This window comes from Austrofundulus limnaeus, unplaced genomic scaffold (genome assembly GCF_001266775.1).
Source record: "Austrofundulus limnaeus strain Quisiro unplaced genomic scaffold, Austrofundulus_limnaeus-1.0 Scaffold9, whole genome shotgun sequence".
NCBI lineage: Eukaryota > Metazoa > Chordata > Actinopteri > Cyprinodontiformes > Rivulidae > Austrofundulus > Austrofundulus limnaeus.
In genome coordinates, this window is record NW_013952411.1 from 2,085,921 (window position 1) to 2,111,305 (window position 25,385).

The 25,385-nt window shown below is 38.6% G+C and overlaps 2 protein-coding genes and 1 long non-coding RNA gene across 5 annotated transcripts in view; 1 reads left to right on the forward strand and 2 right to left on the reverse strand.

Annotated features, from left to right (window-relative positions):
- The window catches only part of b3galt1b (UDP-Gal:betaGlcNAc beta 1,3-galactosyltransferase, polypeptide 1b), a 35,831-nt gene extending 31,800 nt beyond the window's left edge, over positions 1–4,031 (reverse strand). Inside the window, exons 1-2 of one of the 3 annotated variants that reach the window (XM_014001479.1) lie at positions 3,946–4,031; positions 3,729–3,830 (exon numbers count right to left, since the gene is read on the reverse strand). The gene's annotated coding sequence lies outside the window, so the exon portion shown is untranslated. Of the gene's footprint in view, positions 1–2,117; positions 2,139–3,728; positions 3,831–3,945 lie in introns of those variants that run through there. The other 2 variants (XM_014001480.1, XM_014001481.1) reach the window with 2 other exon arrangements.
- Positions 4,032–5,279: 1,248 nt separating this feature from the next.
- On the forward strand, positions 5,280–6,172 carry LOC106512934 (uncharacterized). Its single transcript, XR_001309740.1, has 2 exons — positions 5,280–5,553; positions 5,729–6,172. It is a non-coding gene; the product is annotated as an uncharacterized LOC106512934 (long non-coding RNA).
- Positions 6,006–24,050, reverse strand: xirp2b (xin actin binding repeat containing 2b). Its single transcript, XM_014001482.1, has 9 exons — positions 23,887–24,050; positions 21,648–21,810; positions 21,138–21,266; positions 20,413–20,499; positions 19,818–19,875; positions 19,621–19,709; positions 9,330–18,564; positions 7,470–7,600; positions 6,006–7,335 (listed from the first exon to the last, which is right to left on the reverse strand). The coding sequence occupies exons 2-8, from the start codon at positions 21,696–21,698 to the stop codon at positions 7,509–7,511; spliced, it is 9,741 nt and encodes a 3,246-aa protein (XP_013856936.1). The 5' UTR covers positions 21,699–21,810; positions 23,887–24,050; the 3' UTR covers positions 6,006–7,335; positions 7,470–7,508.
- Between the last annotated feature and the right edge of the window lie 1,335 nt (positions 24,051–25,385).

Sequence of the window (25,385 nt, forward strand, 5' to 3'; positions counted from 1 at the left end):
TGTGTGTGTGTGTGTGTGTGTGTGTGTGTGGGTGTGTGTGTGTTAGAAACATGAAAGTTGAATTTGAATTTATTATATCAAGCATCACTGGTATCCTTATGAACTTTATAAATAAATAATAATGGCAGCTATAAAGGTGTAAACTCTTGATAAATAATTAAAAGCCCCACTATATAAAACAAATAAACTGACTAGAAAAAAACTTTGTAAGCAACCAGTCAAAAACTGCATGTATTTGAATGTTATGTCTGCCTTAATGTATAGCATCTATTAATTGATTTATAAAGGTTTAATGATACATTTTAAGCCATTTCCAAATTTGTAACTACCAGAAACCACATTTAGAAAAGTATCCTTAATGTAAAGTTGTACCAAAAGCAAAACTAAAAACACAACTTCTATCATATTTCAGCAATCAGTGTCCAAAACAAAAGCCTTTAAAGGCAAAGAGTAATCCGCATAAATGCTTTTCAAATTTTCATATCCTCATCCATAACCATAAATCTCCATAATGGCWGAAAAACCAATGGCTGTACTAAAGTTTAATTATCACAATGAAAAGCAAAAACTAATTGCAGCAGAAGTGTGGGAGGATCAGCGTGATGAAAAGAAAYTGCAGTTGGATGCAGAGACATTACTGAAGATGACAAATGAATGCTACATGTCATAAATGTTCAGAAATAGAATAAAATAAATAATGTGGTTTAGAGTAACCAACCATGAAAACAATACAGGGCTGTTGTTTTTTTATGATATTTCAATCAAAGCAAAATTAGTTTAAACAATTTATTTTTCATTTTGCAGTATGTTAGAAGTCTCCCTGTCTTTCTTTCTTTCATCCACTATATTAATTATTTTTCTGTAAATGTTTGACATTCATTCAACATTTTTCTCCACCACTCTTCTCCGCCATGTCTCTCCATTTTCTCTCTGAGAGCAGGTCATTATTTTTATTTTGTTTAGAATCCCAGAGTCGCAAATTGCTGCGAAATGTATTCTTGTGTGTCACTTTATTCAAACCAGTYTAAGTGTCATTGTTCATTACACTGGTGCATTGTAAACCTGCCCACAATCMTTTTCTCACCATGACCAACTTGAAAATGTAACCAGTCATATTGCCTAAAATAAATCAAACAGCAAGTGAAACCAAGGGCAAAACCGAAGTCAAACAGACAATGATTTCAATGAGGGGGTAAAAAAAATCATTCACTTTTTTCTTCAATTGTACTTAAATTTAAGGTCATTTTTTTCCCTCACAGTATATTCTTCCAATTAAAAAAAAGAATTTATTTTATTTTTTTTTTTCTGGCAAAAAAAAAAACAAGTAAATGAACAAGTAAAACAAACATCACAACTTGTGCTGACTGTGTGCTCGACTGTGCTTCATCAGGCAGCTGTCTGATAATCAATAAAACAAGCACGCAGCACGTCTGATCACTGATAACGCTGCCCTCACTCGGTGTCAAATCAAAATTGTTTTCTGCTTTTTGTTTATATGATCTAGGGAATTTAAATAAAATAAAAACATTACATCTGTTTTCTAAAAGGAATTAGAACTTAAAGACATGCATGAGTTTATTAATCTGTTTGTTGACAATGTTCAACTTGAAGTATGACATCATGACTTTTTGTGTCACAAGTGACCATGGCAGGGTAAAAGTGTTAATAATTAAAACGTGATTGAGGACAACTGAGTCTTTACAACATTTYAATGTGTTTTGAATAAAGACACATGGACCAAGAGGCATAAACTTCTTGCAGCTATCAGCAGTTTTATAGCAGAGTCTAAAACTGAGCATCGCCTAATAAAATCAGAAACCATGACTGCTACTAACAGAATATCCATACATCATATAAATTAAAATAAATCTCAAGGGTAAAACCACTATTAAGCCTTGAGTGCACATTTAAGCAGAGAATTATAAAGTACAACACGATGGCAACATGGCCAGTTTTAATCATGACAAATACAAATTACTAAAGAAATACCAGAGTAACTGACTAGAAAATCTCTCCTCAGCAACTTAATCATGCACAGGTGCTTGTTAATGTTTCTCCACTTTTAGCTCTGCATTAATGGCTTTCTATTAAAGCAAATAAAAAACCTTTTACTTTACCATAACAGTGCACTTTGTTCTCAAACTTCATGTTTGTGTTTAATAGCTGAATAGAAGCTGCCAGCTCTCTTGTGGAACCAGCTTCTCGTTCCAGGAAGTGAACACCCTCTCTAAGAGCTAGACAAAAAAAAAAAAGGTTGTAGTAAGGATTTGCTTAGGTGACCCTAAACCACTTCTTAGCTGTGCGGCTGTATTCTTAAGCTGCTGGGAGACACCTCGCCTAACCTCCCTGTCAACTCTTCTCTATGTGTGCATGTTTGTTATTATTATTGTCAGTAACATTTTTCTTTAATTTTTCTTTTCCATCGCAAATATTGTGATTTTGTGTTGTATATATAATCTCCTTGTGGCAGATGTTGATGTTAAAGGCTTTCATTTTAGAATCTACAAATAGTTCAGTTTGATGGAAAGCAATGTAAGTGTGTGAATAGTATTGTTTTTAAATGTAGATATGCCAAATAAAATTACTTTTTAAATACAACTGAGTCAAAATGGCAGATTTTCTTGGTCTAGTATCTTCTTAATTCTAACCAATTTGTATTCTGAATTAGGTTTAATTCAAAATACTCTGAATACCTGTGTTATTATGAGTAAATTGTAAGCTCCATGCCACAAGAAAGGCAGCACTGACTAAGCAAAGATACACTTTAAACCGCGGATTAAGGTTTTACACTCCTCAGACTTTACGTTGCAGAAAAGTGATTAGYGAGAGCCGTCATAGTGAGCACACAGACACAGGCGTGGAGTCACTGTTCTAGCCGTGTAAGGTTCAGAGGCAAAAAAAAACAACAAAAAAAACAAAGAGAAAATCCATCAACACACAAAAATGTTTCTAATGTTTTGGCAGATGGACATCAATACAAAATATAACAAGGTTGAACCAGGACCAGGATTAGTGCTAATGTTCTAAACTGTATGGACAGGCAGCTCAGAGCCACGCTCATAATCTAATAAATAAATAAATAAATAAATAAATAAATAAATAAAGACAAGATGGAAATCAAAATAAAAAAAAATGTGTTCTAAATTTTCTAAATATACACAGTTGCATCTGCAAGTCAGGTGCAAATCTGATTACAAAGAAATTTTCTTGAAAACCACCTGCATGCTAAAGCTTCCACACCTTTTAGAAACCGACACAACAGCAAAACCTCTTTCTTTCCTTCCCTATTTTATTTTTTGTAAAAATACTGAAGACTAAATGCGTATCTTTGTTTCTATAACAACTCTTCGCAAGAAATCTCTTCAAACTATGACCCAACCTGATTGGAGTGATTCAATGGAAAACAAAATAAATGTTTTTATAAGGAGGGGGGAAAAGTTAAAGTTGACACAAGTCTTACATGGATTCAGAGAAGCACAAAAAAAATGGATTTCAGTCCAAATACAGCTGTTCAAAGTTTGAGCGTTAAACCTATTTCAGCTCTTTAGGCTCATCGCCCAGCTGGACAATTAGCGCATTTCCAACAGGGAGCGCAGAGGTGACAGCTTTGCCAAATAGGACAGAGATCAGTGTGTGCTCAAGGGAGGATTGCGTCTAAGTAGCTGCATCAACTCAAAAAAAAAAAAAAAAAAAAAAAAAAGCCCAGATGGACATAACCTCGAACGCACCTCTCCCGAGATCAAAGCACCACAATACGAGGAGACGCCCGAACATTCCTCGGATGAGCGCACAGAGGCAAGGACGCTGATGATGATGAATGAATCCACTGACTGCAGACATTTAAAAAAAAAAGTAGAGCCATCACATGACTCTGCATTCCACAGGACCTGAATCAGAGGCTCTGCCTCGCCATTTCGGCTGAAAAAAAAAATCAGGTTCTCCTACCTCACTCCGTCCGTGTCTCCATCCCACTCGCGCGCGTGGTTCTGCTTTGCCTCAGCATCCCAAAGCACTGCTGCTGCTCTCGACTGGAGGTGGGGTGATTGGTGGATGGGAGAGAGAGGGAGGAGGGGGGTGGGGCGGGGGGGAAGCGAAGCGTGACGATAATGCAATGAGGCTGACGGGGAGGAGCCGACCAATCAGCGCGAAATCCGATAAATTCCTGACCAATCCGCGGTGAGAGAGAGGAGAAAGCGAGGGCTGCGCGCAGCAGCAAGGTAGACTGACGCTGTGGGAGAACTCGTGCAAACTGTTTCCAGTCAACACTTTCCTGCTGCAGATAACAGCTTGAGTGAGTGTGAACCCCCGTCTGTGAGCTGGGAGGAACTTGGGGTGTGTGAGTTTGTTTACCTGAGTCAAAATAAGAAAGCATTTTAAGATGAGGTCATCATTTTAAGCTTTACACGTCTGCTGAGGAATTTACAATGTGAATGCTGATCCAGCAATTCTGATCATTATTTCTGCTATATCAAAAATGTTTTTTTTTTCAGGATGACTTTTGTTGTTGTTTTTTGTAACATTTATACATTTTGAAATATTTAACTTTGTTTACATTTCCCCCTATAGAAATGCGCTGAGAACTTTTCAATTCCTTCAAACCATTTTTTCTGATATCTGCTACTCACTTTTTATCATGTTATGCAACTTTAGATATAGCTAGCATTTTACTACATTTAGCCTAGCTTTTTGTTGCTAATTTTAGCTTATAGCTAGCTTTTGTTGGCTGTGAAAAGCACAATGAACCAACAGTGAAATGGAGACAAGGAGTGTATAAAAGAACATTAATCAGTTGACAATGGGGAACACCTGGGGAGAGAAAGGAGGAACAGGTGAGCATGGGCGGGGCCAAGGAAGAGACAGGAGAAACAAAACTGACATAGGGAATAATGAAACACTAGAAAGAGAACAAGAAATAAAAGCACAGGAAAGAAACACACACAAAAGCTTACAGTAATACGGCCAATTAAATAAACGAACAACCTTTTGTACACTGTCTTTTACTGCTCACTCTTTAACCCATTTATTACAATTTTTTTGTCCCTGACATGAAAATATCCAAACCAGATGTAATTGGTAGCCTTTTGAACTAATCAAAAATAATAAATAAATAAATAAATAAATAAATAAACAAACTTGAATTATGTATGACAAAGTGTGTATTAAGACCAGTGGGTTAATGTGTGGTACTCTCACTTAGATAAGCTAATAGTGCTTTTCACTAATTGAAAAATAACATATTATGTGAACAAGGTTTCTTTATTTGAATATAACTTGCCACAGCATGACTTTAGTGCAACATTTGTAACTTTTTTACGAAGATTCAAGCCATTATTGATTTATAGATCCATGAATTTGTGAATTATATTAAAAAAATTAAATAAAAACACATTTTAGATGTTGTAAGTCCACTTACAAAGCTTGCTAGCCCACTAGAACTGTTTGTTTGGTCTCCCGCTTTGAGTCAGCTAAAACTTTGCTGTGTTCCATTTAAATAGGAAGTTGATGCAAGCACATGTGTTGCAGGAGCTGTACTTCTGCAAGAAGATGATCAAGGTGTGGATCATCCAATTTGTTACTTTCCAAAAAAAAGTTTAATAAACACCATCAACATTACAGAACAATAGAAAAAGAAGCCTTTTCATTGCTACTGACTTTACAATATTTTGACGTTTTCATTGGATCCAGTCCAGGTATTCACAGATCATTATCCATTTGTTTTATTTTCCAGGATGAAAGACTCGAACCACCGACTTATGTGTTGGTCACTTTTGGTGCAGGACTTTCATTTACAAATAAACTACAAATAGGATAAGAAGAAAATGTTAGCATACACCTTAGGTCTGTGTGTAAAATGTAGCTGTTTGGGAAAATTAAACCTATTTTTATGATATAACATCTATATCATCTGCTTCTCCTATCGTCAAAAGGTGGTTAATTGAATTTCCGATTATTATCTCACTTTAGCCCTGACAAATAATAAATATGTAGAGAAACAAAGAAATGGATAATGTTTCACATTTTTATTGCTCCAAGATAAGCAACATAATAGGTGAACCAGCCCAACAGGATGACATGATCAGAAACTGTCCTGTACAAAGGAAGGTACAGAATGACGTCTAATCTAAAAAAAAAAATAACATCTTATTATTGCAAAATATTTCTCGTTGAAAAATAGGATACAAATGTCTAAAACAAACATGACTTTCACCAATTTACTCATGTATAATATATACTTTCAAAACCATAAATAAAATTTTTCCAAGACAATTTTCGTTTGCACACCAGGTGCTAAAACAAGTGTTTTGTTGAAAAAGTAGTCCTGACAGAAATGATACAAAAACCCAACAGACAGGCTGTTTTTTTTTTAAATCTAGTATGCATAAATAAAAAATGGAAAATTTTAATTAAACTGATTACCATTCATGTAAAATAACAATATGACATCCACGAGCAATTCGCAAATTTAGATTTTAGATTCAAGGTTCATGAACAGCAATTAATAAGAGCTCCTCTGACAAATACCACTTTTAAAATGAATGACAGTCGATGGAGAAGCAGTAACACTTTTCTTGTCGTGTCAAATATTAAATATCAGAGAAAAAACAAAGTGAAATGGGAAAATGACACACTGGATAAGCCACACTGCTGCACAGACACACTGTTTCAAGTTTATGCTCACTTTTTTTACACTTTATCTACCTGCACTTTACACTTTACAGTCACAACCTTCTGTTTCTTGCAATTTACAAATATATACAGTTTCCTTTCCTATTCTTACATTCACATTCCTTTTTTAACCACTTAACTGCATGACCTTCAGCTGATCACTTTCTTGTTTCAGGACAGTTCTTTCTTACTTTACCAAAAAAATCTTTGTTTTATAGAATGTATTTAACTATACTCTGTACAGGAGAGGTTATATTTCAAAGGACACTTCTGGGAACAGCCTTTCTGTGCTGGTGTTTAGGAGATGAAGGGGAACTGTCTGAAGGGGGCCACTGTGGTTTTGTTAGCTGAATTTCTTCCTCGATTTTAAAGGCTTTCTTTGGTGAATCGCTCTGCGGGGGCCAAACGACGGATATTTTGTTACTGTGGGGTTTGCTCTCATTAAATGTTTTTGTCATTTCAATTTCACCTCTGTGGGGTTTGTCTAGTGAATATAKGCTGCTCATGGAATATCGGCGTTCAAGGGTCTCATCTGAAAGGATAGATCCACCACTTCCTGAGGGAGGCTTCTGTCCAAGACCGTTACTGTGGTTCCCTGTGGATTTGAGGAGTTGTCTGTAATGGGGTAGGCAGTATAAATGTCCATGAAGTGAGACATAGTTTCCCAGGCTGCAAAAATAAAACAATAAGCAAACAAGTAAATAACATGAGAAATAAAATAAAGCATAAAATAAACAAATAAAGATTAAAAATGTCATATAAAAGAAGCAAAATGGGCCTCTTGATGAAACCGAAACTTTTACCTTAATTTATTGTTGCAGTGCTCACAGCAGAAACAGGATTTATGGTACTTTTTTCTGTCCACTATCAGAGCATCCATTGGATAAGCTCTCCTCCGGCAAACCGTGCAAAGTTCTGAATTCGGAACTCGGGTCTGTTTCACAAAGAGATAAAATGCAAATCACTTGTTTTATTTATTTATTTATTTATTTATTTATTTATTTATTTATTTATTTATTTATTGAAAATGATCTCATGAGCTGTGATTAGCATTTTGGGGTGCCACTTCATGCAGCAAACTGGACTCTGGTTAAAAATGGAAGGTAGCAGTTTACTGTCACTTGAAAATACATGTTTAATCAAAATCTCACTTCTTCAGTTTTTTTTTGTGGAATTACTTTCACAGGGTTTTTATTTTTCAATCAAACATGCAAAACTAAACAAMTGTCCCAAACTCCCAAATTATAATTGTCCTGTTAGAAGTGTACATTAAATGGCTTTATGTTCTTCAAAATATAGTCAAATTTTTTATTGTTTATTTTGAAGAGTATGGCAAATTAGGCTTTTATTTCTTGAGCTTTCTTYGGGGAGTTTTTCATGAAAAGAACTKTTACTTGAATTGTAACCTAATTTTGTTCAACTATTTGTTGACTGGCAGTCGATTAGCAGTGATCATCTTGGTGTTTTTTTAATCATAAGTTTTCTTTTTATTATTGTTTTATTTAGTGTTACATTTGTACATATTTAAACTGATTTGGTACACATTGAGTGTTTCATGTTGCGTCTTTTATGATGTTGTTTTAATTGATTTCTAAACGTAAAGCACTTTGTAACRTTTGATTAAAAAGGTGCTACACAAAAACAGTTGATGATGGGTTGATGATGACAAGTGAAGTGCAGGAGACAATGCCAATCAAGAAACTACACAAGATAAAATAAATCCTGCTAAATTAATCACAGATTGTGCATTTGAAAATTAATTTATGTGTATTTTAACTGTAGTGTCAGATTCCATGTATAAAAAGTAAAAGKTTTTGTTAGGAAGTGACATCACCACAATGGCTGTATTTTGTAAGATGTTCTTAGGGGCATTATTTCCTTTTTATAGCTTCAAATATAATCACATCAGACTAAAACACCAGTATATCAATAGCCAAAATGGAAAACTCGAGATTTCATTAAGTAATATTCTGTGTTGCTGCCAGAGCTGCACCATAAATCACTGGCTTRTGCTTGAATTAAATGGGTTGAGGTAAGGCCTGGCTGTATTTAACCAAAATCAAATGGACTACAAATAGTAAAAACAAAAACTACAAATGTGTCTTTACTGTCTGAGATTCAGTTCCTATCGTTCGTTGTAAGTGGCTGTTAAAACAACTTGTATCATTTGCTAATGTCACATCTCTGAAAGCAATAATAATAAGTTGCTAAAAAAGACAGATTCAGTGGACAATTTTTATATGTTTAATGCATCATTTGTTTATTTTTTTTACCAGAAATATGAATTCTGCCCATCATGAGTTCTGTTGCTCCATAGAAGATGAGAGCAACCAGAGCAGCAACTACCTAAGGTGTAGCTCACACTTCAGATTGCACCATATTCCTGAGACTGAATCCAAGTGGCAGCAACATGCCATGACATACGACATGTAAATCATGTTAAAGGTCTAATTGTCAAAGGTCAGTCCACTGTGGCACAAACGAGACGTGCAAAAATCACTCACCTCCTATTACACATTGATTCACAATTAATGACCTAAGAAATAAGTAATTAGTAAAGCTATAGCCTGCATGCCTCTCTGTCAGGGTTGGAAATTACTTTGAACTGCAGAAACCACAGTCCATGCATTTATTTTCTTCTCTCTCATGCCACAAACCTTTACCCGATAAAGTCTCCATCTGATGTGACACAACTTGTGATGTTGTTTCCTCGGAGACGGTGTAGCCAAGATTCTTGAAAACTGCCTCGCTCTCCGTCCATGTTTTATGAAAATTCCTCAGTAACCTTTCTGTAGCGTCTTCGTCATAGGTTTCCGTTCGTCTGGCAGCTTTTCTTTTAACGGCTTCAGCATATGAAAAAGGTGTCTGTTGGCTCGAGATGCTTTCAGAGTGCTGAGTGACAGCCGTCAATGTCCCGGTGACCTTGTTACCAAATTCATCAACATTCGAGAAATGTTCTGTGACAGTTTTAGCTTCTGAGAAGCCTGACGGTTGTGCAGGAACAGTTTCTACCTCTGTTTTTTGAAAAGGCAGAGGGGTGCTTTGCCTTGAGCCTCCCTTTGTCTCTAGGGGGCTTTCCCGCTTTGAAGTGCCTGCTGCTGTTTCATTCAGACTTGACACGAGCTCCTCCTGATCCCTTTTCTCCTCCCTGATTGAAGATATTGGCTCACCCAGTTCAAAAACATTTTTAATAGCCTGAATGTTAAAACTTGGCATTTCCTGCTCTAAGATGTTGGCTCTTTCTGTATCACAATCTGTGCACTCGGTGTCACTGAGAAGGCATTCTGCAAGTTTCTCTTCTGGGGATTCAAATTTGTTTACAAGACCAGACACATCAGCCCTGAGAGGCTCATCTTTTTCTTTATTCCTTTTGTCAGCCTCGCACTCCTCCATCTCAGGGCCCAGGCGTTCACTTATTGTGAYGGGCTCCTTACGCATATAAACCTTTTTCATTTCAGCTTTTTGTACTTCTTCGAAGAACTCTCTCTTTTCTCTGACAGATGCAGAGGATAGCTCATCATCATGGGATTCTTCTGCAAAATCTGTCTCATTGTCATCTGTTGGTGCTTGAGTTTCAGACCTGCTTAGGATGCTGTTCACATTTGAATCCTGACTTTCATTCATTTCAGTTTGTTGAGTTTCCTTGTACAAACTCTCTGTAGGTTTKTTTGTTCCAGTTAGCATCTCAGAAGCCTCTGCTATCTGGGAGTCGATTCTGATTTGCCGGTGGAATGTAGCAGGAGACTCCACTCTCTCTGATTTCTTCTCTGGGATTGGACTGGCGAGCAGGGGTGGAGGGGTCACGACCCGTGAGAGCTTTGCTGTCGTGTCTTTAAGCCGAGCCAAATTTTCGGCCTTGTCAAACGTGGGCGACGGCGTGATTCTGGTAATGCGTGATGTTGGAGTGTCGCACCTGCGTGGCGGGGGCGTTGGAGGCGTTGGTGGCCTGTGCAGCAATGTTGGCGACGGAGTCACTCTCTGCGGGGAGTCGGTTCTTCTTATTGACTCAATGGTGATGAATGTCGGGGACGGTGGGCGCATCCTGAGTGAAGGCGAGGGAGCTCGAAAGTCCACAGATTTGCACAAAGTTACTTCTTCCTTCTTGCTTTCCTGGGAAGTCGTTTTCTGACTTTGGGTTTCGGTTTTGGAAGAACCAATGCTGATCTTTGATATTCTGGTTGTGKCTGCAAGGCCAGAAGCCGATTTCTCTGAACCTAGCTCACGTTCATGTGTCTCCATTGTTTCCCCTGCCAGGTGCATGAGTTTATTTTCTGCAAGTTTCCTTACATTTGAAAGAATCTCTTTGTTCTTTTGAGCATCACTTTGGGCTGTGTTTTGTTCCAGCTCACGCTTCCTGTCAGGAGTTAGGAGCCAGTCTGGCAGTGAGTTTAGTAGACTTTTCACAGATTTAGAATGAGCCTTTTCTGAAGTGCTTTGGATCTCTGTGATTTGWGAGATTAACACTTGGACCTCTTGTCTCTGAGATTCCTTTGTTCTCCCTGTTGTTGATTTTGCAAGTTCATTTTGTTCTGACTTGACTGTCACAGTAATTGGGACATTCCTGCTTTCTTTGGCTTGTTCCTTGGCACGCTGCTGAGTAACTGTCACTCCTTTCTTCTGAGACCCCCTCTCTTGTATTTGAAATATWTTTTTTTCCAGGCAATCCTGGTCGTCTTTGCTGTCAGCGGCAATGAYGTCTCCCTTGATTTGAATATTCTGTTCTTTAATACTTTTGTGAATTTCTTTGACAGCAGTTGCTTCCTGTTTTGATTGAGTTATTTCAGATTTGATTTCTGTCAATTCTGTCTTTGACTCTGTGAGAATGTCTTTACCTTGACCTTGCTGTGCAGCCCCTTTAGACTTCTTGGATTTCTTTTTCCTCTTTGCGGGAGTTGGAGGTTCCGGTTGGATATCAGTGTTGCCTGCAGGAGTTGATACAGCAGGAAGAGATGAAGAAGATTTTCTTATCTCCTGCTTAGTCTCTGCAGCTTCTTTCAGAACCACTTTCGAATCTTGTGACGCACTCTGCTTCTCGCTCTCATCAGGCGTTTTTATCCCTGCTTGCTTCTCTTGTTTGTTGTTGTTCTTTTTCATCTTTTGGTTTTGTTTGCCTGTCTTCTCATTTGTATTTGGAGCTACGTTGTCTGTTTGCATTGGCTGACTGGAGACGTCGTTGGCTAACTGCTTTGTCTCAGTTTCAGCTTTCGCTTCTTGAGTAGTGGTTCTGTTCTCTTTCGTGTCTTCTGATTTGTTGGAGCTTTTTGTTTTCTGATTTTTAGAATCTTTCCTTGCTTGTCCTGATATGTTTTCTGTTTTGTCGACATCAGTGATTGAGGTGTGAATTTTACCAGAGAGGCTAGAAGAAGCAGATTGTTTTGAAGAAGAAGTAAGAGCTCCCTGTGTTGTTGTTGTTGTTTSCGTGTACTGTTTAACAGCTGTGGCAGATGAAGTCTTCTGCACAGAGACAACATTAGACATCTCGTTTGTTACAATTTGTTGCTTAGTAGAAATTAAAGTTGCAAAGTCTGCAGTGATTTTCTCATTTTGGGTATTATTTGAGACAACAACCTGCTTGGATGAATCACATGCTAAAGAGTCTGAATGAGCACTTATTGCTGCCTTTTCATCTCTTTCCTGTTGGATTTCTGAGCTGCTGTAATCTGGCTGCTCTTTAGCGGAGAGCATTTCCAGAGCGGCGCTGACAGACTCGTGTAAGAAGGTGGGAGACGGAGTGGTTGGAGGAGTGTTTTCCTCTTTCAGCTTCCTGAATTTTTCTTCTGCTTTTATTAACGGTGTGTTGAATTTACTGGTTTTACCTCTCATGGAAGGAGGAGGGGAGGGTGGTGGAGTAAACCTCATCGGAGCAATGTAAACTTTTTTCAGAGGCCCCAGTGACTCTGGTGGTGGAGGAGGGATTGCATGAGGCATTATTTTCATGGTTTCAGTAGTTTTGATTTGGTTTTGCCTTATTTCCACCCTTTTCTCCGTTGTTGCCTGCACGTGTGTTTTACTGAATTCCACTTTGGATTCAAGTTTCGGAACTTGGTGCAGCGCAGGAGCTTTAACTTTCTTCACTGTCATTCGTTTTGCCTTTGTTGGCTGCGCTGGCAAGCTCTCCAGTTCTCGTTGGGTTGGAGGAGGTGGGAGGTAGTCCTGGTCCTCCGGGAGAGGTGGTGGAGGTGGTGGGGGAGGAAGGTGATCAGTGTCAGTGTCGGCGGTGGGAGGAAGAGGACTGGGTGGAGATGGAGGGAGAAGGTCAGTGTCTGCCACTGGTGGAGGTGGCAGAGGTAGCTCAGGTTCTGGTGCAAGTGGCTTTAACATATAATCATCAGTTGTTACTCTGGTTTTGCCCAGTTTTATCATCCCCTTTGGCTTCGATTTGAGATTGCGGAACTCTGTTTTTACAGTTTTGATGCCGTGGTTTTGCGTAATAGTTCGGTGCTCCACCACAGTCGACTTCTCCACCTTTACTTTAACATCTGCTTCATTGGAGAAAGAGTGAATTTCTTTGGATGTTTCAACCTGTTTTGCAGTTTTTATCTTTTGTGCATTCCTCTGTGCATCAGGTTTTAGGTTTTTCACTGAAGGGCCCTGCTTCACTCTAACCCTTCTGTACGCACCGTGCCTGATTTTGGGAGTTTCCCGCTGTGCTGTTTCCAGCAGTGATTTAATGGTGCCTTTAACATCACCCTTAACCACCTCTTCTTTTTCCACCTGGCCCTGCTCCTGTGTTTCATATAATGACTTTATCGACATTTTGACATCCCCTTTCACATCCCCCTCGAAGCTTAAGCTCCGTTGCATTCTCGGTGAGGGTGGAGGCTCCATAAAGAGCTGAATCGTCCCTTTCACATCTCCTTGAACATCTATTTCCTGTTGGTGTGTTTTCTTTTCACTGGAGGCATCTTGTAGATTTTGCATTGCTGTGTGAATATCACCTTTCACAATCTCTTCCTTTTCAAGCTCCCTCATTTCTTGCTTTGCCCGTTCCAAGGATTTCATTGTGGCCTTCACATCTCCGGGAACTAAATCATCGACAGCAGCTTCAACTCTGGATGTTGCTGATTTTTCAAGAGATCTCAGAGCCCCTTTGATGTTTCCTGGTATTATATCGGGCTTTTCGACCTCTTTGCTGTGTCTCTGAGCCTTCTCCAAACACTGCAGAGCTTTTGGGATGTTGCCTTTCACCACCTCCTCTTTCTCAACAACCACTGTCTGATTTACTGATTCAGACAATGAGTTTAAAGCAGCCCGTAAATCTCCTCTGACTATCTCCTCCTTTTGGGTTCTTTCTAGTGACACAGTTGGCTCAGACATGAACACTTTCAGCGTGTTGTGAACATCTCCTGGTATAACATCCTCTACCGTGCGCTCAATTTGCATTTGATTCTGAGTAAGGATGGATTTGGTGCCTTTGATGTCACCCCCAATGATCTCCTCTTTCTTTGCTGTGTCAGGGAGCGTCTCATCAGGGTCTAATTGCAGCTGTTTAAGATAGTCGAGAGCCCCAGATTCAATGCATGTAGAGTAAAAATGGACATTTCCTTTTTCCATATCATCAATCTTTATCTTCACTGCTTGATCTGCTTTGTCTGAGCTTGAAAGTCTTTCAAGAGCACTCTTTATATTCCCTTTAACAATATCTTTATTTTCAACATTAACATTTTCAAGTTTGTGCAGGAGGGAATAAATTGTCATCTGCACGTCTCCTTTTTCGTCTTCCTGGATGAGTATTCCCTGTTTTGCTGTTCCACTCTCATCAAACAGACTGTTAATGGCTTCTTGAATGTCGCCACGCAGTATTTCCTCCTTTTCAATATTGCTAGCTCGTTCTTGGCTGAATAGTTGCTGCACTGTTGAGCTGATATTACCCTTCTCATCTGAATCTATGACTATTTGCCGCTCCTTATTTTCTTGTCTGTTCAGAAGGTTCATCATTATAGTCTGCAGATCTCCCCTGATGATTTCTTCTCGCTGGATCTCTGGAGTCTGCTTATTCATTAGTTGGTATTTTGCCATCCTTACATCGCCAATTTCATCAGCTTCAATTAATATTCCCTTTGACTTCACCATTTTCTGACTGTAAAGTTCCTCAAGAGTTCCCATGACGCTTTTGCCCAGTATTTCAGTTTTTTCTATTTTAGTCTCATTAAATGCATCAAATGGTGTAGTTTCAAAGAGCCATGTTGTTGTTTTTACATCCGCTTTGGGAATCTCCTTTGGAAAGACGGTTTCATGCTCATCCGTATCCGTCTCTTTAATGTGGTCAAGGGGGGTTTTCTCAAAAAGCCAGACTGAATTTTTGACATCTCCCTTTTCAACATCTTCCCTTTTAACTGCTTTAATTAGATTGTCAGAACTCATGCTTTTTATTTTGTCAATAGACTGCGTTTCAAATTTCCACTTAGCAGTCCTGACATCACCCCTCTGTATTTCACTTACATTAACAGTCCTAACTAATGCCTCTGACGTGGTGTCATTCTCAAAACGCTGCTTATTCACTTGAACATTGCCCCTTTGAATATCTTCCACCGTTTTTACCAAAGACTTCTTCTCATCAGCAATCATATCAAGAGGTTGCGTCTCAAATTTCCACTTGGCAGATGTGACGTCTCCTTTTTGCACATCCTGCTGTGTTACAGATTTTATTAAATAAACTTCATCTGTGTCTTTAATAGCATCAAGTGGCTTGGTTTCAAACAACCATCGAGTTCCAACAACATCTCCTTGTTTTACCTCTTCACTTGTGACTGTGGTGACCTCATGATAATGGCCTTCTTTGTCCTGAATAGCATAAAGGGGCTGTGTTTCGAACAGCATTGTGTAATTTCTCACGTCACCCTTCTCATCCTCGTCACAGACAATCTTTTGGCTTTTTATTCCTTCTGTTTCAGAGGAAACCTCTTGGATTTTATCTAATGAATATGTCTCAAAAATAAAACGACCCTTTCCTACGTCTCCTCTTAGTACATCGCTCACGGTGCGGCTGCACAAATCTTTCTCTTGGCTGTCATGTATGGTATCAATAGATTGGTTTTCAAAAAGCCATTTGCAGTTTACAACGTTTCCTTTTTGTATGTCTTCTGTCTGAACTCTCTTGAGCCTTTGCATCACTTCCTCAGATGTAGAAGACATGATTTCAGATGTTTGGTTTTCAAAAATATACTTTATCCTAGACACATCTCCAGATGAAATGTCTATCTCTGTAACACGTTTATAAGAGCCTTCCTCCTCCCCAGTGAGGTCCTCCAGATTCTCTGTCTCGAAGAGAAAACAAGCCATTTTCACATCTTTTCCTCTGATCTCCTCTTGGTTTAAAGTGCGCGTTTTCAAAACGGTTTCTGTTCCATCACGAATAGCATCAAGCGCTTGCGTCTCAAACAGCCACGTGCAGGTTTTGACATCTCCCTTTTGTATTTCCTCAGACTCATTCTCACCTTTTAGCGCCACTCTTTCATACAGGATGTCCATTGGTTTTGTCTCAAACAACCACTTGCAAGTTTTCACATCCCCCTTCACAACGTCCAGATGTTTACTTTTTTCCACCATTTCTTCATCTTCAATATTGCTGAAGTACTTGATGGCATCAAGAGGTTGCGTTTCAAACAGCCACTTTGCCGTTTTAACGTCCCCGGACTCAACTTCTTGTTTGGAAATGCCCTTAATAATTTGATATTTTTCAATGCTCTCATCAAACTGATCAATTGGTCTTGTTTCAAACATCCATTTGTAAGTTGTTACGTCTCCTTTAACAACCTCTTCACGGCGCACTGTTTTAACCTCGTGGAAATACCCTGAGCTGTCTTGCATGGCGTACAATGCTGAAGATTCAAAAAGGTTCTTGTTTGATTTAACAGAGCCAGATGGTATGCCCTCAATGTGAATTGTTTGAGATTCTTTACCCGTGTTCAGTTCAGTGGTCTCAAAGATTTGTTTGTAGTTAGATACATCTACTTTATCTATTTCTTCCAGGTCAATTGTGCGAATAATTTCTTTCCTTTCCTCTCTAATTTCCTCCAGAGGTTGGCTTTCAAATCTCCATTTCTGATGTCTAACATCACCCTTCTCCTCATTAAGTGCAACAGCCTTTTTCAGTTTGCCCACCTCTGCCAGCTCCTTCAAGTCTTCTCTTGGAACTGTTTCAAAGTATTGTCTGGCCGATCTCACATTACCTGCAATGACGTCTTCTTTTATCAAAGGGTGGGTATTCGAATCATCCTTTAAAGTATCCATTGGCTGAGTCTCAAACACCCAGCAGTTCCTACGAACATCTGCTCTGCAGCTGGTGCCATCCTCCTGTGTGAGGTCGTCTTCAACATTTACAGTACGAATGACCTCTTTCTTGTCCTCTCTTATTTGTTCTAGAGGTTGGCTTTCAAAGCGCCACTTTTGGTGTCTCACGTCCCCTTTCACATCTTCATTTACTGCTGCCATTTTAAGTTTTCCCACCTCGGAGTAATTCTTCCTGGCAACTTGGGGGCTGCTTTCAAAAAAGTCCCTTGCTGATCTAACATTGCCCCCAATAATGTCTTCAATAGACTGGGGTCTAGCATTGGAGTCATCCTTTAGAGAATCTGTTGGCTGTGTTTCAAAGACTAAGCAGTGTTTACGCACATCAGTTCCAACAATTTCTTTCTTCTCCATTTGTAAACTTTTCCACTCACTCAGAGAGCTAAATGTCTTTATCTCAAACAGCCACCTGCCCCAGTCTCCTTTACTGCAGTCCTCCATGGAAAGGCTGCACACAAGTTTCAAAGGAGTGACCTCTCCGTTGGTCATATCCAGAGGCTGGGTATCAAATAGCCAACGTGAAGCAATAGAATTTTCTAATTCAGTTTCAATTTTGCGCACAGACTTTATTTCTAGCATCTGGCTTGATTGGCCCATGATGACACATTTAAACTGAGTGTCAAAAGTGCTGGTTATGGTTTTAAATTCTTCTGTAATTTCCTCTAACACTGATCGTAGGCTCAGCAGGTGGCTCTCATCGATGGTTTCAGTGTGGCCAAGACTTTCCATGAATTTACTGTCAATCATGTAAATAGCAGCGTTTCCATCCTCTTCAGTAAAAACAATCTCTTTTGTTAGATCCTCCTCTTTGTGCATTTTGTTCAGAGTGTCCATAGTTTGGGTTTCAAACAGCCAGGCCGCAGCACGGACATTACCTTTGTCAAATTTGTTAAATTTGTTTTTCGATTCTGTTGAGTCTGTGTTCAGTGAACCCAGCTCATCTATTGACTTGGTCTCAAACATCCGTGCTGTGCGTCCCACGTCCCTTCCAGCAATTATTTCTTGTTCAATTATTTTCATGCCATCTTCGTCCTCATCGGGAGTTTCGTCTTTAATGGCATCCAGTGGTTTATTTTCAAATATCCAACGCATTGCTTGCACCTCCCCGGGGAGAATCTCCTCCCATTCCTCATATTCCTCTTCGTTCATCTCATCGGGACTGCTGCCATCATCCTCATATGTGTATGGTTGGCTCTCTACCTGGTTGTTCACAGTTTCATTGTATTCACTGTAGAACTCTTTCTCAATATTCTTACGCACCTCAGGATGAATGTGTCTGTAAAGACGCTTCAGCTCAGACTTACTCTGCTGCTTGATGTAAGCCTCTCTGTTGAATGGTTGTTTGGATGGGTTTACTGGCTCCGGAGGCTCATGTGAGTAATGGCCTGCTAGGATATTTTCACTGTCTGATGGCATTTGTAACAGGTCCGGAGGAGGGGGTGGGAGATACTCAGAATCCTCAGCTGGAGGGGGTGGGAAGTCTTCATAATCCATCACTGTGACTGTGTCTTGTGYAGCTTCAGTAGGGACTTCTTTGTGCGCCACAGCAGTCATGTTGTTTTGGGTCACATTAGAGGACCACTTAGACTGACTGATGTTGTGTCCAATCTTTGTGAAGAACAAAAATACATTTCTCTGTAAATTATGGCAAAGCTATAAATCCATGAGTTAAGTGTGGCTTTTATTGTAACAACTAAATCTGAAAGTTAATACAGCAAAATGTCATCTATCAACAGATTACAAAAAAAGTGGTTTCACTTCTTCTACTCTCTTTCCAGCAGCAAAGAAACCAATAATTTACAAATGCTATAAATCTAAAGGCTTTTAAGCCGCATAGCTCAAAAATATGTTGTAGTTCAGTGAATTTTCAGTGTTGGTGCTAAATTGAATCTCTCGCAGAGATTTTTAAACTTTAACAGAATGAATGCCATCATATGTAGGAGTTTAATGGGTTTAAAAAGATATCTAAGATGTTTTAAAGTCAGTCTTATTTGGGAAGTTTTGAGTTGTCAATATCTTACCTGCAGCAGACAACACTTAGAACAATCTCAGTTTGGAGGAACAGAAAAAATAATCATGGAATATTCGAGCAAAGCTATTTTACAAAGATTTATAACATCTTTTTTTCAACAAATGTTTTTTATTGATATTATTCTTTACCTATTTACACTGAAGTTTGGAAATTATTGGAAAGGTCTATTGCAATACGTTTTTGCAAAAACATGGGTGGTAATGGTAAACTAATTATTTGATTTTTTTTTACTTGATCAAAGCAACTGAAACAAAATAAAGAAGTACAAATGCCAATAAAATAACATTTACATGAATTGTTATAAATATTTGGTAGATTGTTTTCTTTCCAACATTTAATATTTTCTTAGGAAATGCTTTAAGCTGACTAGCCATCAACTCAACTCTATTGTGATCATTTCTCTCTGATTCCACGCTACTGGGATCCCACTAATTGTTGTCTACTGCAGGTAGGATGCTGACTCCTCATAATCTCACATAAACTCCATACAGTTTGAACTGATCCTTTTAAAACAAGTGATATTCATGGATAAAGGTGTTCATATTTCCTTAACTTAATCAAGTAATATTGCTTCTCGAACCTAACCAAAGTGTCACATAAAAAATAATAATAAAAAATGATAAAGATATTACCTTAATGGGTTTGCGTGAAGCAGCCTCCTCTATTGTTCTTTCAAAGTGATCTCTCAGTTCTTTTGTGGTATATCTGGGAAAGTCCTCTTCTAATAATAAGCACAGTCACAAACACAAAAGATAAGTTAAAATTAGCTTAGTGTTGACAATAAACAGAAAATAGCAAAAACATGGGATGGTTTTTAATAACTTCCTACCTGTTTCATTTTGATGATTTTCATAACTGGATGCCAAGTTATTGTCACGGCATGTTACCTGTGTGCATTTTAAACAGAAAATGAAACTCCAAAAACCATTTATGTCCCTGAATCTTTTTTTCCCAATGAAATGTCATTTTAATCTCAATATTCTAGACTAATAAACCCAGTTTAATCAGTCTGACTGATTATGTAATAAAAAATACTTTGCATATTTGTCTAAATCTCACTGGATTATGAATATCAGAGTCTAGTTGGTGACTCAAACTTGACTCAATTTTCAGTTGCYGTTTCACTGAAGTCTGAGTATTTGCAACCAAGTAGCCATTGAGCTATGGAGTTGTGTTTTGCATGACCAATTTTTGAAAATTGCMTTTTTTAGTGCATGGTGTGCAAGACTGTTTTCTAGGCTGCACACATTGTTTTATTGCTCACATCCACCCACATCATACCAGACTCAAACAAGTAAACAGTGACAAAATTTGCAAGATATGCTAGAGACTCCCTCACAAATGCTGTTCTCCAACTTGTTGCGGTCGCTGCCCAGTGAGAGTGCCCACCTTCAATAACAGGCTTGCTTAATAAATATGCATACCATAGTTTCTTGGAAGAGTGGCTGCTGACTGCCTGGGATGACCTGCCTGCCGCCACTTGACACTGTCACCTCTGATGTTGACATTTCCTGTGAGGGTAAAGAAGATGTTAGTCAAACATGGTAAAAATATATACGTCTCACATGGATGTTACTCATATGACTCAATCAACCACATCTTCTGCACTCTTTTCATGCCCACGAATGCGTGCTGACTCCAGCCCAATTTACTGTGCCAGTCAAAGCTTATGAGTCGACCAGAAAACACCATGCAGAGGAGATGCTTGGACAGATTGCTTATTGCACTTTCAAATGACTGATCACAGATGGAGGCAAGATGACAAAGAATGTGCCAGTCTGTTCAGTCATGCTGTCCCTTTGCAACATTACAGATACAAATTATTTTATGCTGCTTTGTTAACTTTCTGCAGAAATGAGCCACAAGATAAGTGAAAATGCCTTGGAGACTTCATGSAAGCTGATGGAAATGTCACGTTATGCCTGCTACCTACACATTCTGGCAGAGGTGCRAAAAGAAAAGCAAATAAGCTTACTAGCAATACATGAAGGAATGTATTTTTCCTTCTAAAGTTCCCATGCATGCAGTATAAATGAAATGCCAAATGTTAGAGTCCAGCAGAAACCAACTCAGGTCTTGACAAAACGTTTCCACGGTTCTCAAGCTATTTGTCTAAACCTAACAAAGCTTATTGTTGTGAAAATTGTACCTGCTGTGTTTTGTGGTGGAAATGAAACTGAGTTACATTTTGTGACAATACGGTTTCCTGGCTTTCAAATCGTTTTYGCACACTTGCAAGTCCCCCAGGCAGGGAACAGACTTCTGACTCATCCATGACCTAATGAAGTAGGAAAGATCGTTATCYACCTCCACTTCTGCATGACCTGAGTTCAGATGTTGGTTTTTTTGTGTTCAAAGACACATACAAACATTTATTGAGTTTGTGCATTAGTATCAGATCTCTGTAGGAATAGTTTAAAAAAATTTCTAAAAAAAAAGGTAAACTAGTCAGTTTGCTAATTTAATTTATTTACAATGTACAATAAACTGACCAGTTTTTATAGCTGCAAAACTGTCATCAACTCAAACAATGATGCTAGCAATTTAGTTTATCTGTGTCACTTTAAAGTGAGAAAACAAGCAAATTGGCAAGTCTAGGTTATCAAACAGCTACTTTTTGAGTTTGAAGCAACACACGTGCATGCAGAAGTCAAAGTACCCCGCTGGGGATGGTGCTGTCTGCTCGCTTGGAGACAGCTGCCTGGTACATGGCCTCACAGTTAGCCCGTGGGATGGGATCTGAGTCTGCAGAGAGAATCCTGATTCCTCTGGTTTCAAACTTTAAGGATGTCCAGCCCTGGTTTAACCTTTACTGCCAGCAGCTGAGGCACAAAACAGTCAACATTTGGAGAAAAGCGCTGCTATTATTCCAACATATTCCTTTTTTTTCTTTTTTCATTTGGTTGTTTGTTCCACTCAAATCTTAAGAGCCTCTTAGCTKCACACCAAAGCGAAGAGGATCAAATCACTGCAGTCAAACTTTAGTGGAAAAATAAAAATGTAGGACTGGTTTGAAATGCTCTTARTGAAAATCTTCCTACACAAATGCAACAGGTTTTAATTTGAAAATCTAAAAGATCATGAAATATRAGCCAAGGAAATGCTTACAAGGTGCTGCTGCAGTGCCACAATATTCATCTGAAATCTAATTTAAATCAGTTGCACTCCTGTGTCCTGACATTCAGTAACTCCAAGGATAGAAACATTTTATTAAAAGGGTTGTAAACAACTATCTAATGTCAAAGTCGTTGCTATGCAGSACAGTGATTTTTGATGCATGCCTCCTGAGTGAAAACATTTGGAATCAAATGATGTGAATGTTTTGTCTAATATAGTGAGGTCCTCATTACCCTCCTAGATTAATGAACTCTTCAGTTGCTTTATAGACATGTGACATTATGGTTTGGATCATTTTGAGTTTTTATGAAGGTCATGGAGATGTTATATTTTCAAATTGCTGTGCAAACACTTATTACAAGTCCTCTTTATAGATCATATTTCTAATCTAAATAAGAGTGTCGTTTTATAGAGTAGGTAATCGTGTTTTTTTTGTCCATTTAACCTTAGCCATAATTTTCTCCAGCTGTCTGCAAAACAAAAGCTTCTCCCTCCTCCAACTGCTAACATCCACAGCAAACCCATTCTTGGAATATTAAGCGTTCACTTCTCAGTTAATGTTAACATGAAATATGCTGATGCAAAAGAGAAAATGRCATTTACATTTAGATGGTTTTGCCTGAAAGTAGCCAAAACCTTTCTTGTAAATAAATTTATTTCACACTATATAAAAAAGAAAACATTAATGAAAGTCAACAAATTAAAATGGCCGGATACATTTGCAAAATTAATTAAGGCAGACATTTGCAAATTTAATCAGAAAATATTATTTTACAAGTCCTGAAAATTCAGCAAACCACCAGGGTTGGTGATGTGCCAACAGGACCAAACATATRTATTATTTTAGCCAACCCCTGAAGCTGCAGATGACACAATGAAGCATTTYAGTTTTGTAAGCTATTTAACTAAATGCAAAATCATTCCTTCTAAAGATCATAAACACACAAATTTATTAAGCCAATGCTTCATTACTGTGCTTCTTCTAGCAAGTTTATATCAAATAGTTTTGTTGTTTGTTTTCTTGCTGGCAGATGTCAGATTTTGAGCTAATTAGATAAAACCTTGTATAGTTTGATGTCTGTGTCAAGAAATGTGAATCAAAGCAATTTAAGTGTCTGCATCTCATCTCCTTTTTTTAATCTTCAGCATAAAAACTTCGTAAAAGTGGAAACTAAACATTTCAGTTGAGTCCGTCAACAGGCTCAGGCTATCACATGGCATGTCAAGTCGGGGTGAGAGCTCAAATAGCAAGAAAGTGAATTTATCTCGGCGCCACACACTTGCAAAAATAAATCAAGCCTATTTTAGACTTTACCGTGATGGGTCGTGTTTCTCTGCGAAATCTAGAGGAAAGCTGGGAGGTCAGGGATTCACTTTCCAAACGCATCCAGAAAACTTTTACTGATGGTCTTTTTCTAGAGACTGAATTTTCCATTATTTTTCCTGATTTCTACATTTCATGACCTGGCACTGAACAGATTAGGCTGACAGCTAGAAGGTCTGATAGTTTAATGTCCTTTGTTTGGAGCTGATTAACAAATCAAATTGTCTTTCCTTGAGCTAAAAGTTCACCTTATTTAGCATTTTAGCACCTTGATTTTTAATTYGCCTCCAAATACCTTTAAAGAATGGAAGTGCACTCATTCTCATCATGGCAGATGAACATTTTCTCTGTATTCTGAGTCAGAAACATGAAAACTTAACTCTAATTTCCTCATCTTTGTAAATTTCCACAACACTTAATCGATCTGAGACAAAACCATCTCTTTAAAAAAGCTTACCAGGGAACGGTGAATCTGAAAAATACAAAAATTCAGTTCAGAAAGTAAAATCCCACTGTGAGGCCACTGCACCCCYGGTCTGCAGGGTCTTTCCAAGTCAAAAGCAAATCCCAGTCAGTGATGGAGACCAGCTCCAGTTCTCTGTGTTCAACTCTGTCCAACAAGCAGACAGTGACAGCTGATTTTATTTTAGACCCTCCGCCCATTTGCAAAAAATGGTCCAGGGGTGTTTTTTTTTTTTTTTTTTGGATGACTTCAAGCCTCCTATATCAAGTCCCAAGAAAATCTATACAGGAATACTTGCTCTGACTCCTTTAGAGACAGTTGTACACAGTTAAATCGGGTCATTTGGGTTTCATCATCACATCTACCACCAGAGTGCATACCATAGTCCAGCAGCTGCCGCCGCCTGTCATGACACACCAAACTGTGCTTTTACAAATCTCCAAGACAAATATTCTGAGAATCCATCATCATTCCCTGCTCCTAGAACTCCTAAAGCAGCCCAAACTAGATGTCAAGCAGGTGCAAATTCATGAGACGTTAAACAGTGTTTACATGTGTTGAGCCTAAGCTTTGCAGCTGGTCCGAACTGGTATTGGTGATGTAATGCTATGTGTTGGGAAGCGCCGAGTTCAAGATGCTGTAAATACAAGAGACACCTCTAAGTGTGGAAGAGCTGGCCTGCTCGTCTTGTCGAGCCAAGCTGCAGACTGTGGCGCCAGCCTGGCTCTGGTATCTGATGGAAGGTGGGTCTGAGTTTGGAGACCAGATGGGGTTCTGTGCCTGGCATCGGCTCAGCCCTGTTCGTTCACGGCATGTGTAACTCATGCCTGCATTTCTAAACACCACCTGCTATGAGGAGAATTTTTAGAGYTTTGATCATTTTTCTGTGCATTTAAGTCCTTCCTGTACAACTTCTGTTATGGGTAAAGGTAAATGGACTGAACTGTATACAGCAATTTTCTATTGCACCATCATACTCAAAGTGCTTTATAATCTGTGCCCTCATTTTCCCATTCACACAGCACTCTACTATATGTCTCTACAAAGCAGATCATTCTATAGAGACCAGTGCTTAAATCACATTCATACTGTGATGGGACACATTACAGGCAGTGGTATAAAGGTACCTCAAAATTATGCTTGAGTAAAAATACATGTATCTTACCATGAAATCACTTTGGTAAAAGTTAAAGTCTCTCTTAAGAATATTATTTGAGTAAAAGTCTTAAAAAATCCAACATTTACGTTTCAAAATTAAATTTCTAACACAAAATGTGCTTAAGTATTAAAAGTAAAAGTACTGAGTAAAATTAAGTGATTAGACTTTCTAAAACAACATTTTCTGGGGGGTGACATCCTCCCTAAAGAAAAAAAAAACATTAGAGGCTATAATGATAAAATTATAATTTTGAAAACTTTGAGTTTCTCGTAAGCTTGATGTTTCAGTCTCTCTCTCTCTCTCTCTCTCTCTCTCTCTCTCTCTCTCTCTCTCT